The sequence below is a fragment of the Prionailurus viverrinus genome, chromosome B3, assembly GCF_022837055.1.
Source record: "Prionailurus viverrinus isolate Anna chromosome B3, UM_Priviv_1.0, whole genome shotgun sequence".
NCBI classification, from domain to species: domain Eukaryota; kingdom Metazoa; phylum Chordata; class Mammalia; order Carnivora; family Felidae; genus Prionailurus; species Prionailurus viverrinus.
In genome coordinates this window covers 48,171,149-48,191,542 of record NC_062566.1, presented here as the reverse complement: position 1 = coordinate 48,191,542, position 20,394 = coordinate 48,171,149, and the positions used below count along the sequence as shown (strand labels likewise).

The window sequence follows — 20,394 nt, the reverse complement described above, 5'->3', positions numbered from 1 at the left end:
TTTTCTTCTAATGTAGTTAACATATAATATTACATTAGTTTCAGGCGTACAATATACTGATTCAACAACGCTATATATACTCCGTGCTCATCAAAATAAGCATACTATTAACACTTTTACCTATTTCACCAATCCTCCCACCTACCTCCTCTCTAGTAACCATCTATTTTCTATAGATAAGAGTTTGTTTTTTGGTTTGTCTCTTTTTTTCCCTTTGTTAGTTTGTTTCTTAAATTCCAGTTATGAGTGAAATCACATGTTATTTGTCTTTCTCTCACTGGCTTATTTCACTTAGCACCATACTCCCTAGTGCCAACCATATTGCTGGAAATAGCAAGATTTCATTCTTTTTCATGATTGAAAAATATTCTATTGTGTGTATGTATGTGTGTATGTATGTGTGTATATACACACATACATACACATACCACATCCTCTTTATCCACTCATCTATCAATGGACATCTGGGTTGCTTCCATATTTTGGCTATTGTAAATAATGCTGCGATAAACATAGGGGTGCATATATCCTTTTGAATCAGTGTTTTCATATTCTTTCTGTAAATACTCAGTAGTATGATTATTGCATCATAGGCTAGCTCTGTTTTTAATTTTTTGAGGAACTTTCATACTTTTTCCACAGTGGCTCTGCCAGTTTACATTCCCACTAACAATGCATGAGGGTTCCTTTTTCTCCACAACCTTGCCAACACTTGTTATTTCTTGTATTTTAGATTTTAGCCATTTTGACAGGTGTGAGGTGATATTATGGTTTTGATTTGCATTTCCTTGCTTATGAGTGATATTGAGCAAAAACTGTCTTTAAAAATGAAAACCCAGGGCGCCTGGGTGGCTCAGTCAGTTGAGCATCTGACTCTTGATTTTAGCTCAGGTCATGATCCCAGGGTTGTGGGACAGAGCCCTGTGTCAGGCTTCACACTAAGCATAGAGCCTGGCTAAGATTCTCTCCCTTTCTCTCTCTCTCTCTAAAATAAAATAAAAAAGAAAGAAAGAAAATCCATAATGACAACTCACTGACATTCAATGACAACTCAACGAGCACTGCTAGAGCTCTAATCGTGGTCTCTAAATACCACACCTCATTAAAAAGAACAGTTTGGAGGGATGACTCCATTTTTGCAAAGGATATCTGTAACCTGAGCTTAGGATGACTTATGGTGCCTGAAAGAAAGTAAACTAGCAAGAACAATGAGATTGTGTCAAAAGGACTCAGGACAAACTTGGAGCAACTTGAACCAAACAACATCATATTCATCAGTAATACCTGCTGATAACTTGGGCACAAACTCCTTCCTCTGAAATTGCCAATTAAAGGGAAGGAGCTAAATACTTACCCTACGTTTCCTAAAAATAACTCTGTATTTCAAAGTAACCAAATAGCTTCAGTTGATAAGGGAAAGCTTTTCTTTACAAATACTTTCCAGATAATAAATGAAAACTGATAAGATTAGGAAAACATAACTTTGCAATCCTTAATGAAATAATGGAGTAAAAAACATTAATGGAAGAAACCATGATATAGTAGACAGGGTGTCTGGGTGGCTCAGTTGGCTGAATGTCCAACTTTTGCTTTTGGCACAGGACATGATCTCACAGTTCATGGGATTGAGCCCTGCACTGGGCTCTGCATTGAGAGCACAGTGCATGCTTGGGAGACTTCTCCTTCTCTCGCTGCCTGCCCCTCCCCTGCTCGTTCAGGCACTCTCTCTCAAAATAAATAAATATACATTTTTTAAAAAGAAAAAGAGGGACACCTGGGTGGCTCAGTCGGTTTGGTGACCGACTTCGACTCAGGTCATGATCTCGCAGTTCGTGGGTTCGAGCCCCATGTCAGGCTCTGTGCTGAATGCTTGCTCATAGCCTGGAGCCTGCTTAGGATTCTGTGTCTCCTTCTGTCTCTACCCCTCCCCCACTTGTGCTCTGTCTCACTTTGTCTCTCAAAAATAAATAAATGTAAAAAGAAATTTAAAAAAAAAGAAAAAGAAACCATGATATAGCAGATTGCTGGCAAATATTACACTGGAATCACCTATCATATGAATCTTCTGCATCTTAGCATCACTAAAAATGAGACATCTTAAGTGATGTTCTTTCTTATGTCCTTCTATAAAGGACACAGCTTCACCTAGGAAGTTGAACCTGGATCTAATCAAATCTACAGAGGTAATTTGTACTTTACAGGAGAAAGTTTGAATGACACCGCAAGTAACTACTTAGAGAAATTGCTATAAAATAACTTTCTCTATATCAAGTAGCATAATGAGAGTATAAATGGGGGGGGTCACGTTAGTTTAAAAGACTCTCAAAAATGAAATACAATGTGTGAACTTTGTTTGGATACAGATCCAAACAAATTAAAAAATAAATTTTGACATTTTTGAGACAACTGAATCAAGTTAACATGGGCTAGGTATTACACAATTCTGAGGAATTTTGTTATTTATCAATGTGATAAAAGCACTCACGTAAGAAGGTCATTTTTAGAAATGCATATGGAAGTACACAGGAGTGAAACAATATGATGACTAGGTTTGTTTTAAAATGTTTCAAGGAGCACCTCGGTGGCTCAGTCCAAGTATCCAACTCTTGATTTCGGCTCAGGTCATGATCTCACGGTTTCTGAGTTCAAGCCCCATTGGGCTCTGCACTGACAGCAGGGAGCCTGCTAGGGATCCTCTCTCTCCATCTCTCCCTACCCGTCCTCTGCTTGTGTGCTCTCTCTCTCTCTCTCTCTCTCAAAACAAATAAATAAAACTTATAAAAATACAATAAAATAAAATATTCAGGAACAAAGGAAAAGAAAATAAGATAGGTAAAGCAAGTGCAACAAAATCTTAAAATCTTTAGACTATGCACTCTACTTTTGTCTGTAATAGGCATTTTTCTTAATTAAAAGAAATTAAATTTTAATTAAAACTTAGAAAGTACAAAATAAGGTAGGGGCAGGAAAAAAAGAAAGTCTACCTATTAAGTCTTTTAAGAAAATAGCTTCAAAATCAAGAAGAATGTCAAAGAAATTTTGTACAACATCTAAAGGAAAACCAAGAAAGGCATGGGAAATCCTTTGGCATAATTTTGCAATGACATAAAGAAATGTCAAAAGAGGGAAATAAAATATTTTTAAATTTAAGTCTTTCAATTAAAAATATTATAATAAAATACTCTCTATAAGCATTTTCTAGTAGACTGGCATGAATTTCTTGTTAGAAGTAGAACGATAAACAGTACCTAGGTCTGTTGGAAAGCATATAAAAGAGTTTAAATCTTTGTAAAGGTGAAATACTATGGAAAAGCACGTTTTAAATCTATAAAGCAGTAATTTTATGCCCTAGTGACAGTGAAATAAAACAATGTGACAACTAATAACTTTATCAAGAAGAAAAGTATTCAAATAAAAAGCAAAATACATAAAAGGAAAAAAATTACTAGTAAGCAGTGAAGATATGTTTAAGGTAAGCCTCATAGAAGATAAAAATTCATTCTTTCTTATTTTTCACTAAAGAAAAGGCACTTAACTGTATAAATTTGGTAGAAATACTGTACTGAAATATCTATATATACTTCTGTGATATAAGCTATACCAAGAAAATTAAATATGTCCATTTAGATACTTACAATCTATAACCAAATGAGATAAAACATCTGGAAACCTTTTGTAAACTAAAAGAATGTTCCTCATATAAAATGCATTCTTAAAGTAGAATATGTCTTTCCTTCTTTCAAAAAGAAAGCATTCTATTTGCTCTATGTTCAAATACGTTCTACATTCAAAGAGAACATGACTGTTTTATAATTACAAAGTTCTGACTTTTAAAAGAAACATTTTAAGCTAAATAATAAAGTTTCAACTAAACATCATATGGGGTCTATTCCTGAAAGCTCTTATGGAAAACTACTTTCTTCCGAAACACAAAAACAAATACAACACATCAGAGGGGGAAATTATGAGGTGGTACCTTTAATTCCCAGTGTATCTGAGGTTCCTGATATAGCATACAAAACAATGTCTTATATTCTATATTCATCAATGGTCTCTAGCAATTTATTGGGGACTTTTAAAAACTTACACTAAGGGGGCGCCTGGGTGGCGCAGTCGGTTAGGCGTCCGACTTCAGCCAGGTCACGATCTCGCGGTCCGTGAGTTCGAGCCCCGCGTCAGGCTCTGGGCTGATGGCTCAGAGCCTGGAGCCTGTTTCCGATTCTGTGTCTCCCTCTCTCTCTGCCCCTCCCCTGTTCATGCTCTGTCTCTCTCTGTCCCAAAAATAAATAAACGTTGAAAAAAAAAAATTAAACAAAAAAAAAACTTACACTAAGGGGCTCCTGGGTGGCTCAGTCGGTTAAGGGTCCAAATTTGGCTCAGGTCGTGATCTCACCATTCGTGAGTTTGAGCCCTGCATCGGCCTGTATGCTGAAAGATGAGAGCCTGGAGTCTGCTTCAGATTCTGTGTCTCCCTCTCTCTCTGCCCCTCCCCTGCTCATACTCTGTGTCTTTCTCTCTCTCAAAAATAAATAAACATTAAAAAATTAAAAAAAAAATACTTACACTAAAATTAAATGGTTTGCTTAAGACACCACAGGGAACTTACTACCAATCAAAACAATTTACTTGTAGAATTGAACAATTAAAATTACTTTTTAAAACAGTTAAGCTAGGTTTCATAACTAACATTTTCTTGGCAAAATCTAGGTTATCAATGAAACTATCTTTAAAAATGTAATTTTCACTCACATGCCTTCTTCACAAACAAGCAATTTTTACAGAAATCACATGGTATTATTTACTAAAAATTATGAATGATGACTTTTGATATAAAGATCCACACTCAATATAAATTTGGAGATTTTTTTTAATATTAAGGTATCAAAGTCAAGACTATTTTTTAAAAGTACCTTGTGATGGCTGAAAAAATATTTCTGTTTCCTTTTTCTCCATATCTTCCTTATGTGGTTTGTATCCTATAATGAAGTCTTCTTGAAACACATGAAGCAACTGTGTATTTGAGCCACACTACAAATATGAAAAAAAAATGAAGTTTTATCATTGAAATTCCCTATCTTCCACCCCTCATCTCCTAAGAACACTAATGTATAAGAAATAAATCTAACAATTTCTATTCTTTATTAACTAATGAATTAGAAAGGAAAAAGCAACAGGAAAAAAATCATTAAATCACCTGGGCAGAGAAAATTGCTTTAAAAGATGCTACAGCCCATAGCAGAATTGAATAATAAAAAGAAATAAAAAGATCTGCTTCTGAATACACACACACACACACACACACACACACACACACACACACACACACCCATAAGTGATCTATACAATTGGGAACTCAAAAATATCAGGTCTTGTGACTGGCTGGAGAAGGGTATGCTGACTACGTAATAAGGTAACTGGTACAGGATTCACTTGGTTTTCCTAATTCCACTTGAGAACCCAAATAAATCCTCAAAGCATTCCCAGTCTGTCTAGAGGGAATTATGAGGGGCCCTATAACAGGCAGCTGAGTGACACATCTCTGGATTAATGTAGCTACATGTAGGTAACTAGGATTTCTAAAAGGAGGGATGAGACATCACTGTGAGCTGCTACTGCTATGCTAAACGTGGTTTTGAACAATACAGAAAAAAAATAAAAATAATCACAAATGGCTCCTTATAATCACAAAAGTGAGCTGAAATTCAAGGAAAGACTAAATCCAAACAAAATCTTATTATGGAAGTGTGTCAAGATAATTGGATGACTACGCCACAGATTTCAAGGAAGGAATGAATCTTCCTTGTGGGCTAAATCTTACAGAATAAAGGAAATCAACCTCCTTGCAAAGTACACAGAAATAAAAGAACTGTAAGATTAGGCTGACCCACAGAATTTTTATGAAAGTTATATAGTATTTTTATGTCTCTCCAGATAGAAACCAAAAATCCCTTCACATTTATAATAAAAACAAAAGGTAACTGCCCCAAAGGAAAAAAAAATAAATGAAAAGGGAAGGGTGACGTTTCATGGATATAAAAATAATACAGCACATTGGGCCCACAACTAGAATGAGTTTTAAACTTTGTAATTTATAAGCCTAAGCCATTTATCAGTGCTTGCTGTTTACCAGCCATTGTGTTAAAGAGAACCACAACTAGAGGGGAAAAAATCTTGAACAGGTATGAAGTAAAAAGCATAATGCTAAGTGAGAGTGGCCCCCGAAGAGAAGGAGCTAAAGTGGGAGATGACTTTAACACCCAGTCCTTTAAAAATTAAGACCAGTAAAAAGCATAATGCTAAGTGAGAGTGGCCCCCGAAGAGAAGGAGCTAAAGTGGGAGATGACTTTAACACCCAGTCCTTTAAAAATTAAGACCTTTGGGGCACCTGGGTGGCGCAGTCGGTTAGGCGTCCGACTTCAGCCAGGTCACAATCTCGCGGTCCGTGAGTTTGAGCCCCGCGTCGGGCTCTGGGCTGATGGCTCAGAGCCTGGAGCCTGTTTCCGATTCTGTGTATCCCTCTCTCTCTGCCCCTCCCCCGTTCATGCTCTGTCTCGCTCTGTCCCAAAAATAAATAAATGTTGAAAAAAAAAATTTTTTTTTAAAAATTAAGACCTTTATGGGAATGAAGACAATCCACTCTTCTCCTATACCTCTATGGAGGACAGAAAAAGGAAATCACAGGTTAAGGACCTCCTTGAAGGCATTAGTAATTTGAGTCTGGCAGCCACATTTCTGTTGCCAAGAGCTGACATGATAGTTTCTCTTCATTGCTGGAAATTATTACATTTTCCCCAACAGAATATGCAAGGCATCATGGAAAAAATAACAACATAACTATATTTATTTTTAAATATGATTAGCTCATTCCTCATTTCCTTGTTTGAAAATATTGCTAACTTCCTCACCAAAAAAATCTTTTTTTTTCCTATTTAGAATGAATATATTAGTTCTATCCCTTAGTCCATCAACATGATCCTGAAGAAACAAATATCCTAAGGGCTAGAAAGGAATTTACAAAGTGGCTGTAGGGAGAAGGGTTCTCCCTCTTTCCTAGATAGTAGCTGGGAAGAACAGTGACTACACAAGACTGTGATTAGAAAGTACATGTATACTTTCATCTGCATTCTACTGGATATAAAATATCTAACATTCAGCCTAACAAGGCCAACACTCTAAAGCTGAAACTATAAACTGAGCTGAAATGAGTAATAATATAAAGAGAAACCACTAACCAAGCTCCTATGCAGCTGTACTGTATTTTCCTTCATGGTTTCCCTCACTCAATCAAATGATCTTTAAATAGGAAATAGGGCTACAGGTACAATTCAACTGGAGAGTAATTCCTAAATCATTAGATTTTCATTATGGAAATCAAGAGAAGCTGGCTACATTTAGTACTAAACAAGAAAATTATTCTGAGAATGAAATAGATGCAAATAAAGCATTCTGGGATGAAGTATATTAATATCCCCAATTCACAAGCATGTTTTTACTTGGTTGGTTATTGCATCGAGTTCAATAATGCAGCCAGGTCGAGCAGTAGACTGTTGGCTCACAATATTAAACACTTCTCCAATAAGTTTCTGTAAACAAAAAACACAAAATGTTAATGATCAACAATGCATGAATCTGTCAATATGATATAGCATCTCAGACATTGAGGGATCCTCTAAATATTCACTTACTGGCAATGGCAGTAATGTCAATTCATACATTCAAAGAAATATTTCAAACTTCTATATTCAATCTTATTCTCATGTTTAACATTAACAAACCAATTAGAAAAATCTATAGTGTTTACCTAAATAGTGCTTAACTTCAAGGCATCTAGTTCTTTCAACATGTCTCATTTTGCTGTCTTAAAGCTTCAAGACAGACATGGCTGAGGGTCTGGCCCAATGCCCATGTGTATGGTTTGCAGATCTGCAATACCATTTAAAGTCTGGGGGCACCTGGGTGGCTCAGTAGGTTGAGCATCTGACTCTCGATTTTGACTCAGGTCATGATCCCAGGGTCATTGAATCAAGCCCCATGTCTGGCCCCACACTAGGCATGGAGACTGCATGGGATACTCTCCCTCTCCCTCTCTCTCTCTCTGCTCCTCCCCTGCTCTCTCTCAGTCTCTCTCTCGAAATAAATAAATAAATATTTTTAAAAATTAGGAGCACCTGAATGGCTCAGTCGGTTCAGTGTCCAACTTTGGCTCAGATCATGATCTCAGTTTGTGAGTTCGAGCCCCACAACAGGCTCTCTGCTATCAGCACGGAACCTGCCTCTGATCCTCCATCCCCCCCCCTTTCTGCCCCTCCCCTGCTTGTTCTCTCAAAATAAATAAATTTTTAAAAACTTAAAAAAATAAAAGTACAATTCTGCCAGTTAGAAGGTAAGGGCAACGGCTGAGAAGTGAGACTCTGCCTTGAGATGAGGATGTTCGAACTAACACAGGAAGCCTAACTTTGGACCCCCAAACTCCAAAACCCTTGTGCTGAAAAAAAACAGTCCCTTTTCCCTTCTTCCAATCAGGCTTCTCTTGCAGAAAAACCTTTCAGTAACTTCACCTGAAGCAGTTGCCTCACAAGGAACTGCCCAATCTCCTTAGTATCAATCACCTCTATTACTTCTTACCACCTCCAGGCCACGAAGAGGGGTTAGATCCCAGCTTAGCCTAGGGGCATTTATACAAGATTGGCTCTGGGAAAACAGCACATACTCTGGAGCTGTAGGATCTTTCTTGTCAGCAGGATTCCAGAAACCATGTATGGGAACAGATTCTAGGGTTATTAGACCAAGGAGGACAAGATACGTGGTAGTTGAGTAGGGCTGAATTTATTGTTACAAGTACCTTCACCCAAGATTCAGTATTTAAAGTGTTAGCTCAGACACCTGCAAGTGGTGTTAACAGTCGGCTGGGTTTGTTCACTGAAATCTAGATGCCTACAGGTGGTGAGGTTAAAACACGGGAATATCTCTAATATACCATGAATCTTTGCTACTCAAGTGTGGTCAACGGACCAGCAACGATAGCAGCATCCAGAAGCTTTTTATAAATGCAACTCTCAGGCTCTGAAGTGAATATATCTGCATTTTAATCTCATGTACAATCTCTAGATGATTTGTGTACATGCTGAAGTTTAATAAATACTGATGTAAACCAACAGTTCTCAGCCTTGGCTGCACACTGAATCACCTGAGGAACTTTAACAACCATTGATACTTAGGTCCCACGCACACAGATTGATGTATTGGTCTAGGGTACAATCTGAGCATCAGGCATTTTATAAGCTCCTCAGGTGCTTCTGACATGCAGCCAAGGCTGTAATCCCCTGGTAGGGATACCCATTCCAGCTAAGGATTTGCCTTGCCTGCAAACAACTCTTCTCCTGGCACTATAACTAATGGCCTTAACAAATGCCTTATTTAACACTACAGGATCCTACCCCACCTCCAACAAAGAAACCCATTTTACGCAGAAGATAGAACCAGAATTAGGATAAAGTGAGTGAAAACACTCACCCTGGATACAAAATTTAAGAGGGGGTGCCAAAAACTCAATAATCAAGATAAATAATATCTTAAATGATTTTTAAATCAAAATCAATGCAAAAAAATTCAAAATGAATCAAATATCAAAATTTTAAATATAGCATTCAAAAGTGTCATGAGGTGTCTGACTGGCTCAGTCAGAAAAGCGTGCAACCATCTCTTGATCTTGGGGTCATGAGTTCATGCCCCATATTAGGTGTAGAGATTACTTAAAAAAAAAAAAAAAGTGTCTTGATGAGCCATATTAGAGCCTGAGATAAAAGCAAAACTTCACACACATGTTTTTATGTATTTTTTAAATGGTTAATTTTTTTCTAGAACATTAAGGTGGTTGAAAACTACTGAAAAGTAGGTACATTAAAATTCACATTATTTTAAATTTAAATTTATTTATCCCAAAAGAATATTATTTTATTTTCCTGGCTTTAATGGCAGCAAACTTATCAATTTTTTTTAAATCTACTTTTTGCTTATCTTGTTTTCAAAACAGACAACTTATTTGATAGTCTCTTGACCAAGAGACAATCTTCAATGATTTTTAATTAACTTCAACTTACTGAAACTTCTTTTGCAGGACAACTTTGTGACCAGTATTATTTTCTTTAAGTTCTCAAGTACATTTCCAAATGTAAGACTGCACTAAGCAAAATTTGTGAGTCAGTTTTAGAAGATCCAATCAACAATGTTGATTTTATATTATAAATTATGGACACTGCATGACACTTAAAACTATTTCAGACAAAATTTCCCTAAGTCTTAAACTATCAAAACATGTATGAGCCAAGCATTTTGTAAACAAGATTATCTATATAATGTAACTTTTCTCCAGTTAAAACTTCAAGATCTAAAGCACTTCAGTTAATTTTCATACCTCCATTTTGAACGTGAAATTAGTATTTGCACTAATTTGTACTGTGGTAGTCAAAATAATGGCCCCCCAAAATGTCCACATCTTAATTCCCAGAACGCATGAATATGTTACTTTACATGACAAAAGAGATTTTGTAGGTGTCATTAAATTGAGGATCTGGAGATGAGGACATGATCTTGAATTAGAGGTAGAAGGGCCCACTATAACCATAATGGTCCTTATGAGAGGGAGGAAGTGTGGTCAGATTCAGAGAAAGATGTGACAGAAGCAGCAAAGGCCAGAGAAAGAGAGATTTGAAGATGCTACACTCCTAACTTTAAAAAGGAGGAAGGAGCCATGAGCCAGGAGATGCAGGGGCCTCTAGAAGCTGGAAAGAGCAAGAAAAAGGATTCTCCTCTAGAACCTCCAGAGGGAATATGGCCCTGCCAACACCTGGGTTTTAGGATGTCTGACCTCCAAAACTGTAAGATAATAAAAGTATTGTTTTAAAACCACCGATTTGATGGTAGTTATTTGTTGTATCAGCAGTCAGAAACTAAGAAAGAATCCCACAATCTCCTTAATTTTTACTTGATAGGCTCTTTTTCCAATAATAATAACACATCTGTTAACTCATACATTTTTTTTAAAGTTTATTTTGAAAGAGAGAGACAGACAGAATGAGCATGGGAGGGAAAGAGAGAATCCTAAGTAGGTTCCCCACTCAGAATGGAGCTGTATGTGGGGATCAAATTCACAAACCACAAGATCATGACCTGAGTTGAAATCAAGAGTCACTTAACTGACTGAGCCATCTAGGTGCCCCTCATACATTTCTAGTTTGTCCCTTTTTTAAAATTCATTTTCAGGTTCAGGAACTATATTCATACCTCTCATTTACACTCATCAAGCATACTTTCAAAGTTACTTTCTCTTATTATATCTGACAAATCTCAGTTGAAAACTGGATTAGCAAAGAAGTAAATTTTGATCAGATTATTGAAGTGTTTGCTTTGTTAAAGCCAGAAAGGTAAGAGTATAATAAATTGTTTGGGGCATAAATAAAATATTTAAACTTAAAATAATATTGTGAATTTCACTATACTTACTTCCAACTTTCAATACTTTTCAACTACTTTAATGTTCTGGGAAAAAATTAACCATTGAAAAATTACAGAAACGTTTATAGAGTGCACATTCTTCCTTTTGCCCCAGGCTCCAACGAGGCTCATCATGGTACCGTAGGATTTGTCTTTATTTAAAAATTTTGTCATTCTGTTCATCATTGATTTTTTTCGCGTTAAAATACAGCACTAAAACCACATGATCTAGTAATTCCACTGGTATCTACTCAATGAAAATGAGAACGCTAACATTTGGGCCACTCCACCAGGTTTAAAAAGAAAAAAAAAAAAGGCAAACACCCAAGGTGCTGACAAAAGTGTAAGGGAACGTGGAATTTGGTGGTGTGAGGAGACTGCGATTCTCAAATTTAGGCTCTGTGACTATCTATGGAAGCAGGGGTTATGACAGCTTTCCTTCGTGTTGTTTCTTTTTCCCTGATTTCTCTGCTGTGATGAGGACTGATAGTAGGACAACATCAATTCAGGTCCCAAGTAGGACTGCAAGTACATTACATCATTACACATTGCATCATTACACAATGATACAATGCCAAATCAGAATTTGTGTCTCCCCGGTGCTGGAGATAAAAGTTTCTTCATCTAAATAAAGAATACCAATAGATGCTAAAGGGCATCTTTGCTGGCTATTCTTTATCTGCATCTAAACCTTGGTGTATTCTCCACCCTTGTCTGCCTTATTCTGTGCTCCAAGGGTTGACTTCAGGACCGTATCACCTAGTTCCCAACCCCGCTTCAGCTTCAGGCTGAATTCGGTCAATAGGAGGGACCGGTCAGAGACTGCAGAGAAAAGAGAAAGAGAAGTTGGGGCATTTATCCCCCTTGCTCCCCCACAGTTCTGGCAGTAGCTGTGTTCCTGTGTGGCCACCTCTCCCAACAGGCAGGTCCTTTTCCACGGCGTTAGCTCTCACCAGGCTTTGGTACACTGTTATTGCTCTTCTTATCCCTTCAGGCATAAAGATACATTTTTCTATTGCCACTGCAAAAAATTACCACACACTTCATAGCTTAAAGCAACACAACTGTAATATCTTACAGTTCTGTAGGCCAGAAGTCTGACAGGGGTCTCGTTGAACATCAACTTGCCAGCAGGGCTGCATTCCTTTCTGGAAGCTCTAGGGGAGAGTTTGATTTCCTTGCCTTTTCCAACTTCTAGAGGTTATCCCTATTCTTTGGCTCATGGCTCCCTGTCTCCTTCCCCAAAACCAGTAATATCACTCTCCGACCATTCTTCTTTTGTCACATCTCTCTTTGACCACAGCCAAGAAAGGTTCTCGTGCTTTCAAGGACTCATGAGACTGGGCCTACCAAAATAATCCAGGATAATTTCCACATTTCAAGGTCCTTAATTTATTTACATCTGCAAAGTCTCTTTGGCCATGTGAGGTAACATATTTGCAGGTTCTGGGGATTAGCATGTGAACATCTTTGGGAACATCTTTACTACCACAGGATAATAATGGCTTCATCCTGTTACCAGACTCTGAGTGCTTTATTATCACCATGTGCTCAGCTCTGTAAGGAGTTCTTTCATTAAACTCTCCTCAGTTAAACCTTTGTGTGTCATCTGTTTCCCACCTAGGCTCTGAGTGAATGACATAGAGACTAAAACAAAGTGGTACTGATTGTCTCTCCCTGAAAAACTGCAACCCTTACCAATGTGTTCTTCTCCATAAAATGCAAAAGAAAGATCTTTGTGTAGCTTCTCCGACTTAGTATGGTCTTCCTTCTCAATTTAAATACTATGATCCCACAAAAAACATGAACAAGCAATTCAAAACAAAACACAACAGCCAGTAAAAATAAGAAAACCATTCAATTTCTGCAATAATAAAAAGTGCACAAATCAAAATAACTAGATACCAGTTCAAAATAGTGAAGATTTTGATAGAAGAAAGAAAAAGAGGATGGAGAAAACCTGTATCATATACTGCACTGACGAAGTACACATTGGTAGAACAGCTTCTCATTGTCTTCACAAGGTAATAAAACTCTTCAGTGTGATATTCATTAACTCATTCATCAACTCAACAAGTATCTAAAGAGTGCTTATCAGATAATCAGGCACTGGGAATACAGCACTGCCTTATCTTACATTCAAAAGAAGACAAACAGCACACAAATACGAAAGTACACAAACTGTGAAATAGTACTAAGTGCCAAAGGGAAAATAAAGTGGTAAATTGGACAGGAAGTAGTGGACAGGGGTGGTCAGGAAGGCCTCCCTTGAGTAAAGACCTAAAGGAGGCAAGAACACAACCATGTGTTATCTGAGTGAAGAATATTCCAGGCAAGGAGAACAGTAAGTAAAAGACACTTAGATGAGAGAGTGTTGGCCATGTTCCAGGACCAGTAAAGAGACTGGTGTGGCTGAAGCCAACATGAAGTAGAGGAAAAGTAGAAAAACACAGTATCAGAGAAATGAAGGAAGGCAGGATAAGAGGTAAGAGGCAGACACTGTACAGTATTACAGATCACTGTAGACACTGGCTTAAAAGAGTGACATGATCCAAATTACACTTTAAAAATACCATTCTGGGGGCGCCTGGGTGGCGCAGTCGGTTAAGCGTCTGACTTCAGCCAGGTCACGATCTCGCGGTCCGTGAGTTCAAGCCCCGTGTCAGGCTCTGGGCTGATGGCTCAGAGCCTGGAGCCTGTTTCCGATTCTGTGTCTCCCTCTCTTTCTGCCCCTACCCCATTCATGCTCTGTCTCTCTCTGTCCCAAAAATAAATAAACGTTGGAAAAAAAAAATTTTTAAATACCATTCTGACTTCTCTGTTGAGAACAGACTGTAAGAAAGCAGGGCATAATGGGAAGGTAACATCAGCAAACAGTGGAATAGGAAGTCTTAGACCACCTTCCCCCCACAGAGACACAGACTTAACAGTGAAAAAATTCAACATGCTTTCATGAAAAAAACATTCAACAAACTATGAACAGAAAGAAACTACCTACATATAATAAAAGACATATATGAAAAGCCCAAAGATAAGGTCATACTCAATGGGAAGAGACTGAGAGTTTTTTCTCTAAAATCAGGAACAAAGCAAGAATGCCCACTTTCACCACTACTACTCAACACAGACTGGAAGTTCTAGCCAGAACAATTAGACAAAAAATAAAAAATAAAAAGCAGAAAAATTAGAAAAGACATAAAATTATCTGTTTGCAGATGACATGATCTGTAGAAAACCTTAAAAATTCTACAAAAGAACTGTTAGAACTGAATTCAGCAAAGTTTTTTTATTCAAAAAATCAAGTCTGTTTCTATACATTAACAATGACAAATCCAAAAAGGGAATTAACAATCTCATTTAGTAGAGCATCAAAAAGGATAAAAAGGATAAAAAAAAATTAAGAAGAAACTGAAAAAAAGAGATGAAAGACTTATACACTGAAGGAGCACCTGGGTGGCTCAGTCAGTTGAATGTCTGACTCTCAATTTCAGCTCAGGTCATGATCTCATGGTTCAGGAGTTCAAGCCCCACATTGAGCTCTGCACTGATAGCACAGAGTCTGCTTGGGATTCTCTCTCCCTCTCTCTCTCTGCCCCGCCCCCACTCATGCTCTCTCAAAATAAATAAACTTAAGAAAAACTTATACACTGAAAACTACAGACCATTCCTAAGAAAAATAATAAAAGATATAAATAAATGGAAAGATATCTCATGCTGTGGATTATAAGACTTAATATTGTTGAAATGTCCATACTACCAGTCAACATATTCAATGGAATTCCTGACATATTTTGTAGAAATTGAAAAAAAAATCCTAAAATTCATGATAACATGGGGAAAGAATATTGGTTCTGTCAATAATTTCTTGGATATGACATCAAAAGCACAGGGAACAAAATAAAAAACACACTTAAAAACTTCTGCCTGTCAAGGGAAACAATCAACAGAGTAAAAAGGCAACCTACAGAATCAAAGAATTAAGTAGAAATCTTACATCTGATAAAGGGTTAACATCCAGGACACATAAGAACTTCTACAACTCAACAACAACAAAAAAGCCAAAATAGGCAAAAGATCTGAACAGACCTTATCCAAAGATATACAAGTGGCCAATAAGCACAAGAAAAGGTACTCAACATCATTAATCATCAGGGAAATGCAAATCAAAACCACAATGAGATATCACCTCATACCCATCAGAACAGCCACTATCAAAAGAATAGAAAATAAGTGTGGGAGTGGATGCAGAGAAGTTGGAACCCTGTGCACTGCTTATGGGAATGTAAAATGGTGTACCACTATGTAAAACAGTAGGGAGGTTCTCATAAAATTAAAAACAGAATTACTGACTGATCCAGCAATCCTAGTTCTGGGCATATACCCCCCAAAATTCAAAGCAGAATCACGAAGAGATATTTGCATATCTATGTTCATCACAGTGTTATTCACAAGAGTCAAAGAGACAGAAGCAATCCAGATGTCCATGACGGGTGAAAGAATAAAGAAACTGTGGTATATACATACAATGGAATATTATGCAGCCTTTAAAAAGATCTTGTCAGGGGTGCCTGGGTGGTGCAGTCGGTTAAGCGTCCGACTTCAGCCAGGTCACGATCTCGCGGTCTGTGAGTTCGAGCCCCGCGTCAGGCTCAGGGCTGATGGCTCAGAGCCTGGAGCCTGTTTCGGATTCTGTGTCTCCCTCTCTCTCTGCCCCTCCCCCATTCATGCTCTGTCTCTCTCTGTCCCAAAAATAAATAAACGTTGAAAAAAAAAATTTTTTTTTAAATAAATAAATAAAAAAAAAAAAAAAGATCTTGTCACTTGCTACAATGTGGATAAACCTAGGGGACATTATACCAAGCAAAATAAGCCAATCACAAAAGGACAAATACTGTATTATACCATTCATATGAAGTGCCTAAAGTAGTGAACATCACAGAAACAGAAAGTAGAAAGGTGGTTACCAAAGGCTGGTGGGAGAAGAGGGGAAAAAGAATTAAAGTTTAATGAATACTGTGTATCAGTATTGTAAGACAAACTTCTATCAAATCATCACAATGTACAATTTTATTTGTCAATTATACCTCAATAAAGCTGAAGAAAAAACACTTCAAAGTTCTAGAGTTGTAGAACAGTTCTAGTATCTGTTGAACAACAATGAATATACTTAACACTATGGAACTATACACTTAAAAATGGTAAATATGGTAGGGGCGCCTGGGTGGCGCAGTCGGTTGAGCGTCCGACTTCAGCCAGGTCACGATCTCGCGGTCCGGGAGTTCGAGCCCCGCGTCAGGCTCTGGGCTGATGGCTCAGAGCCTGGAGCCTGTTTCCGATTCTGTGTCTCCCTCTCTCTGCCCCTCCCCCGTTCATGCTCTGTCTCTCTCTGTCCCAAAAATAAATAAACGTTGAAAAAAAAAATTTAAAAAAAAAAAATGGTAAATATGGTAAATTAAATGGGAGGGAGGAAAAAGAAAGCAGGGTGTAATCATAAATAAATATATTTTTTCCACAATCTAGCCTGTACCTTCCTATCCAATCTCATCTACTTCCGACAGCCATTTACATTCAATGCTATGGCTGTAATAGGCATGGCATAATAAAATACTTATAGTTTATCATGCACTTTCTTATACTTCTTCTATTTTCTTATACTTATTATACCTGTTTCTTCTTAATGGCTGTTCCTTCCACCTAGAATATTCTTTTCCTCCTTGACTTTTTTTTTAATATGAAATTTATTGTCAAACTGGTTTCCATACAACACCCAGTGCTCATCCCAACAGGTGCCCTCCTCAATGCCCATCACCCACTTTCCCCTCCCTCCCACCCCCCATCAACCCTCAGACTGTTCTCAGTTTTTAAGAGTCTCTTATGGTTTGCCTTCCTCCCTTTTTTTTCCCCTTCCCCTCCCCCATGGTCTTCTGTTAAGTTTCTCAGGATCCACATAAGAGTGAAAACATATGGTATCTGTCTTTCTCTATATGACTTATTTCACTTAGTATAACACTCTCCAGTTCCATCCACGTTGCTAAAAAGACCATATTTCATTCTTTCTCACTGCCAAGTAGTATTCCATTGTATATATAAACCACAATTTCTTTATCCATTCATCAGTTGATGGACATTTAGGCTCTTTTCATAATTTGGTTATTGTTGAGAGTGCTGCTATAAACATTGGGGTACATGTGCCCCTATGCAACAGCACTCCTGTATCCCTTGGGTAAATTCCTAGCAGTGCTATTGCTGGGTCATTCCTCCTTCACTTTCAATTCATACCTTCAGTAAGTCTCATGTCAGGTGTCCTCTCCACTAGAAACTCTTCCTAACCACCACCATCTGAATTAAGTGTTCCTTCCATGCACAGGATAAGCCTTCTTATCCCATACAATTGAGAGAGAGATGACTAATTACTCAACAAGGTTGCTTAACCCAGAGAATCATTTTTAAATGATACATATATACCTTCAATATTTTGTTTTATTCAAAACATAAATGCACATGAACTAACTGGTATTTTGGTGCAGAGTGAGGGCCTTTAAGTACATGCGTCTGCTAATAGGAATTAAATGTCTTTCGTCTTTCTTGCATAACCCCTCCTGTAAGGCCGTGGCTATGTCTTTTTCAGTTCTTTATAAACTGAAGTAACAACTGAAAGATACCTACAAAGAAATGAGTGCAGTTTTTTGGTTTTACAATTCCCCCTAGATTCTTTTATAGTTGTCTCACCATACCTAATTAACAGAAATTATTTTTCAATATACTTCCAAAACATTTCTTTATTAAAAAAATCAAAATTTTTATACTCATGTATCATCAATTTATATGTTTAAATTACAGAATTAAAACAATGGGTACAACTTGACAAACATGTAGAAGCAAATGGCTTTTTAGAGGCAGCACAGCATAGTGGTTAAGAGCTTGGTCTCTAGGGGTGCCTGAGTGGCTCAGTCAGTTAAGCATCCAACTTCAGCTCAGATCATGATCTCGCCATTCAAAGTTCAAGCCCCATGTCAGGCTCTGTGCAGACAGCTCAGAGCCTGTACCGGCTTCGGATTCTGTGTCTCCTTCTGTCTCTCTGCCTCTCCCTGCCCGTTTTCTTTCTCTCTCTCTCTCTCAAAAATAAATAAACTTTAAAAATAATAATAAATAATAATAAAGAGGTTGGTCTCTAGAGCCCAGCTGCCTGGGCTCAAATCCTGGCTCTACAACTACTAGCTAATTGAACTGGCACAAGTCATTACATTTCTCTGTACACCAGTGTCCTCATCTCTAAAGTAGAGATGACAGGGTGCCTGCATGGCTCAATCGGTTAAGCATCTTGAGTCTTGATTTTGGCTCAGGTCATGATCTCAAGGTTTCCGGTTGAAGCCCCATGACAGCGCAGAACCTGCTTACAATTTTCTCTCTCCCACTCTTTGCCCCGCCCTGCACATGTGCACGCATGCATGTGCGTGCACACACACACACACTCTCTAAGTAAGTAAACAAAAGGCTTGTTTTTAGTAACAGCAACAGCTACCTTTCAACACCACACTTCTCTCTTCCCATTACTGAATCACAGAATAATATATAGAATACTTTAATAAGTACTCATGAAATACTTGTGGAATGAATGAATGAACGAACCTCCCTTGACCAAGCATCACTTGGCAAGAAAGTTCAAAAGTTTATGCTTTCAGGCACCAGAACAACTTTATCTTCAGTGTTTTGGTTGGAAAATTCTTTTTAGCTTTAATTAAATCACTGCCTTCTGGGCACCTGGCTAGCTCAGTCAGTGGAGGGTGGGACTCTTGATCTCAGGGTTGGAAGTTCGAGCTCCACACTGGGTGTGGAGATTACTCAAAAATAAAATCTTTAAATCTCTGCCTTCATAAATAGTTTTCTCAATTTAAATGCCTTCTTGATGACTCAGGGTCACTTTTATGGACATTAATTGTTACTAATGCCTTTAGAGCTCTCAAGATTTCAAGTATTGTTTTTGTAATAATAAATACCAAATATACACTGGTATCTGACATGTAACACTAGGAATTTATTTCCAAATACCTGCAAAACGATTATCTTAACTACATTTTGCTACCTAAAACCTCAATCACTTCACACTCAATGTATCTCAAACTTAAGTCATCATCAACACCTCACAAGTATCTTACCAAAGCTAGTGGATCCACTATCACAAACTTGAAACCTTAGAGTCATTTCCTTTAGTATCCATAGTCAAGCAACTACTAAGCCCTACTTCACCTTTTCTCAATATCTGCCAAATACCACTCTAGCTCAAGTTTATTTTACCACAGGCTTTGATGACCTCAATAGACTTCCAATACCTTATCAACTACACTCGATCCTGCAAACTAACCCCTTTAATTCCCTGTCCAAAAAATTTTGGTGTCCCCTAAATCCATCTCTCAATCCCAGAATAAAATTCAAATCTTTTCAGATGACTCTTAAAGGAAAAAAAAAAAAAAAAAAACTAGCCTCTACTCACCATCTACTAAAAATCTCATTTGAGGAAGAGGACAGCATGTGACAACTTCTTTCTGTATTTCAACTCACAATTAGTAGAGGAAGTAACTGAGAAAACTGCTGCTCTGACTTACAAAAAAAACAAAAAAGATCAGCAGAAATAATGGAAACTCGACAGGAAGCAACGATGTTAAGAATTTAAGATCAACAATAAAGGCATGCCCTGTAGTCTATCATTCAGAAAGGCAAAAATCTCACAATTCCTCATAATATATGGCTCTGAAAATCAGAATGACTCAAGAGACTTTGGAGGTTCCTGGCTATGCAACTGTAAATATAACTTATGAGGGAAAAAATGTTGGTTAGTATAATGGGCTGGATAGTATCCCATCAAAATCCATGTTTACACAGAATCTCAGAATGCCATCTTAT

The 20,394-nt window shown here is 37.6% G+C and overlaps 1 protein-coding gene across 4 annotated transcripts in view; it reads right to left on the bottom strand.

Annotated features, from left to right (window-relative positions):
* Positions 1–20,394, bottom strand: part of DMXL2 (Dmx like 2) — a 159,294-nt gene that overhangs the window by 53,192 nt on the left and 85,708 nt on the right. For all 4 annotated transcript variants that reach the window (XR_007152953.1, XM_047862502.1, XM_047862500.1 and 1 more), the window contains exons 14-15: positions 7,494–7,583; positions 4,911–5,028 (exon numbers count right to left, since the gene is read on the bottom strand). Coding sequence is in view for 3 of the 4 variants with exons in the window: in XM_047862502.1 (XP_047718458.1) it covers positions 4,911–5,028; positions 7,494–7,583 (208 nt within the window). In the remaining variant the exon portion in view is untranslated. The remainder of the gene's footprint in view (positions 1–4,910; positions 5,029–7,493; positions 7,584–20,394) is intronic.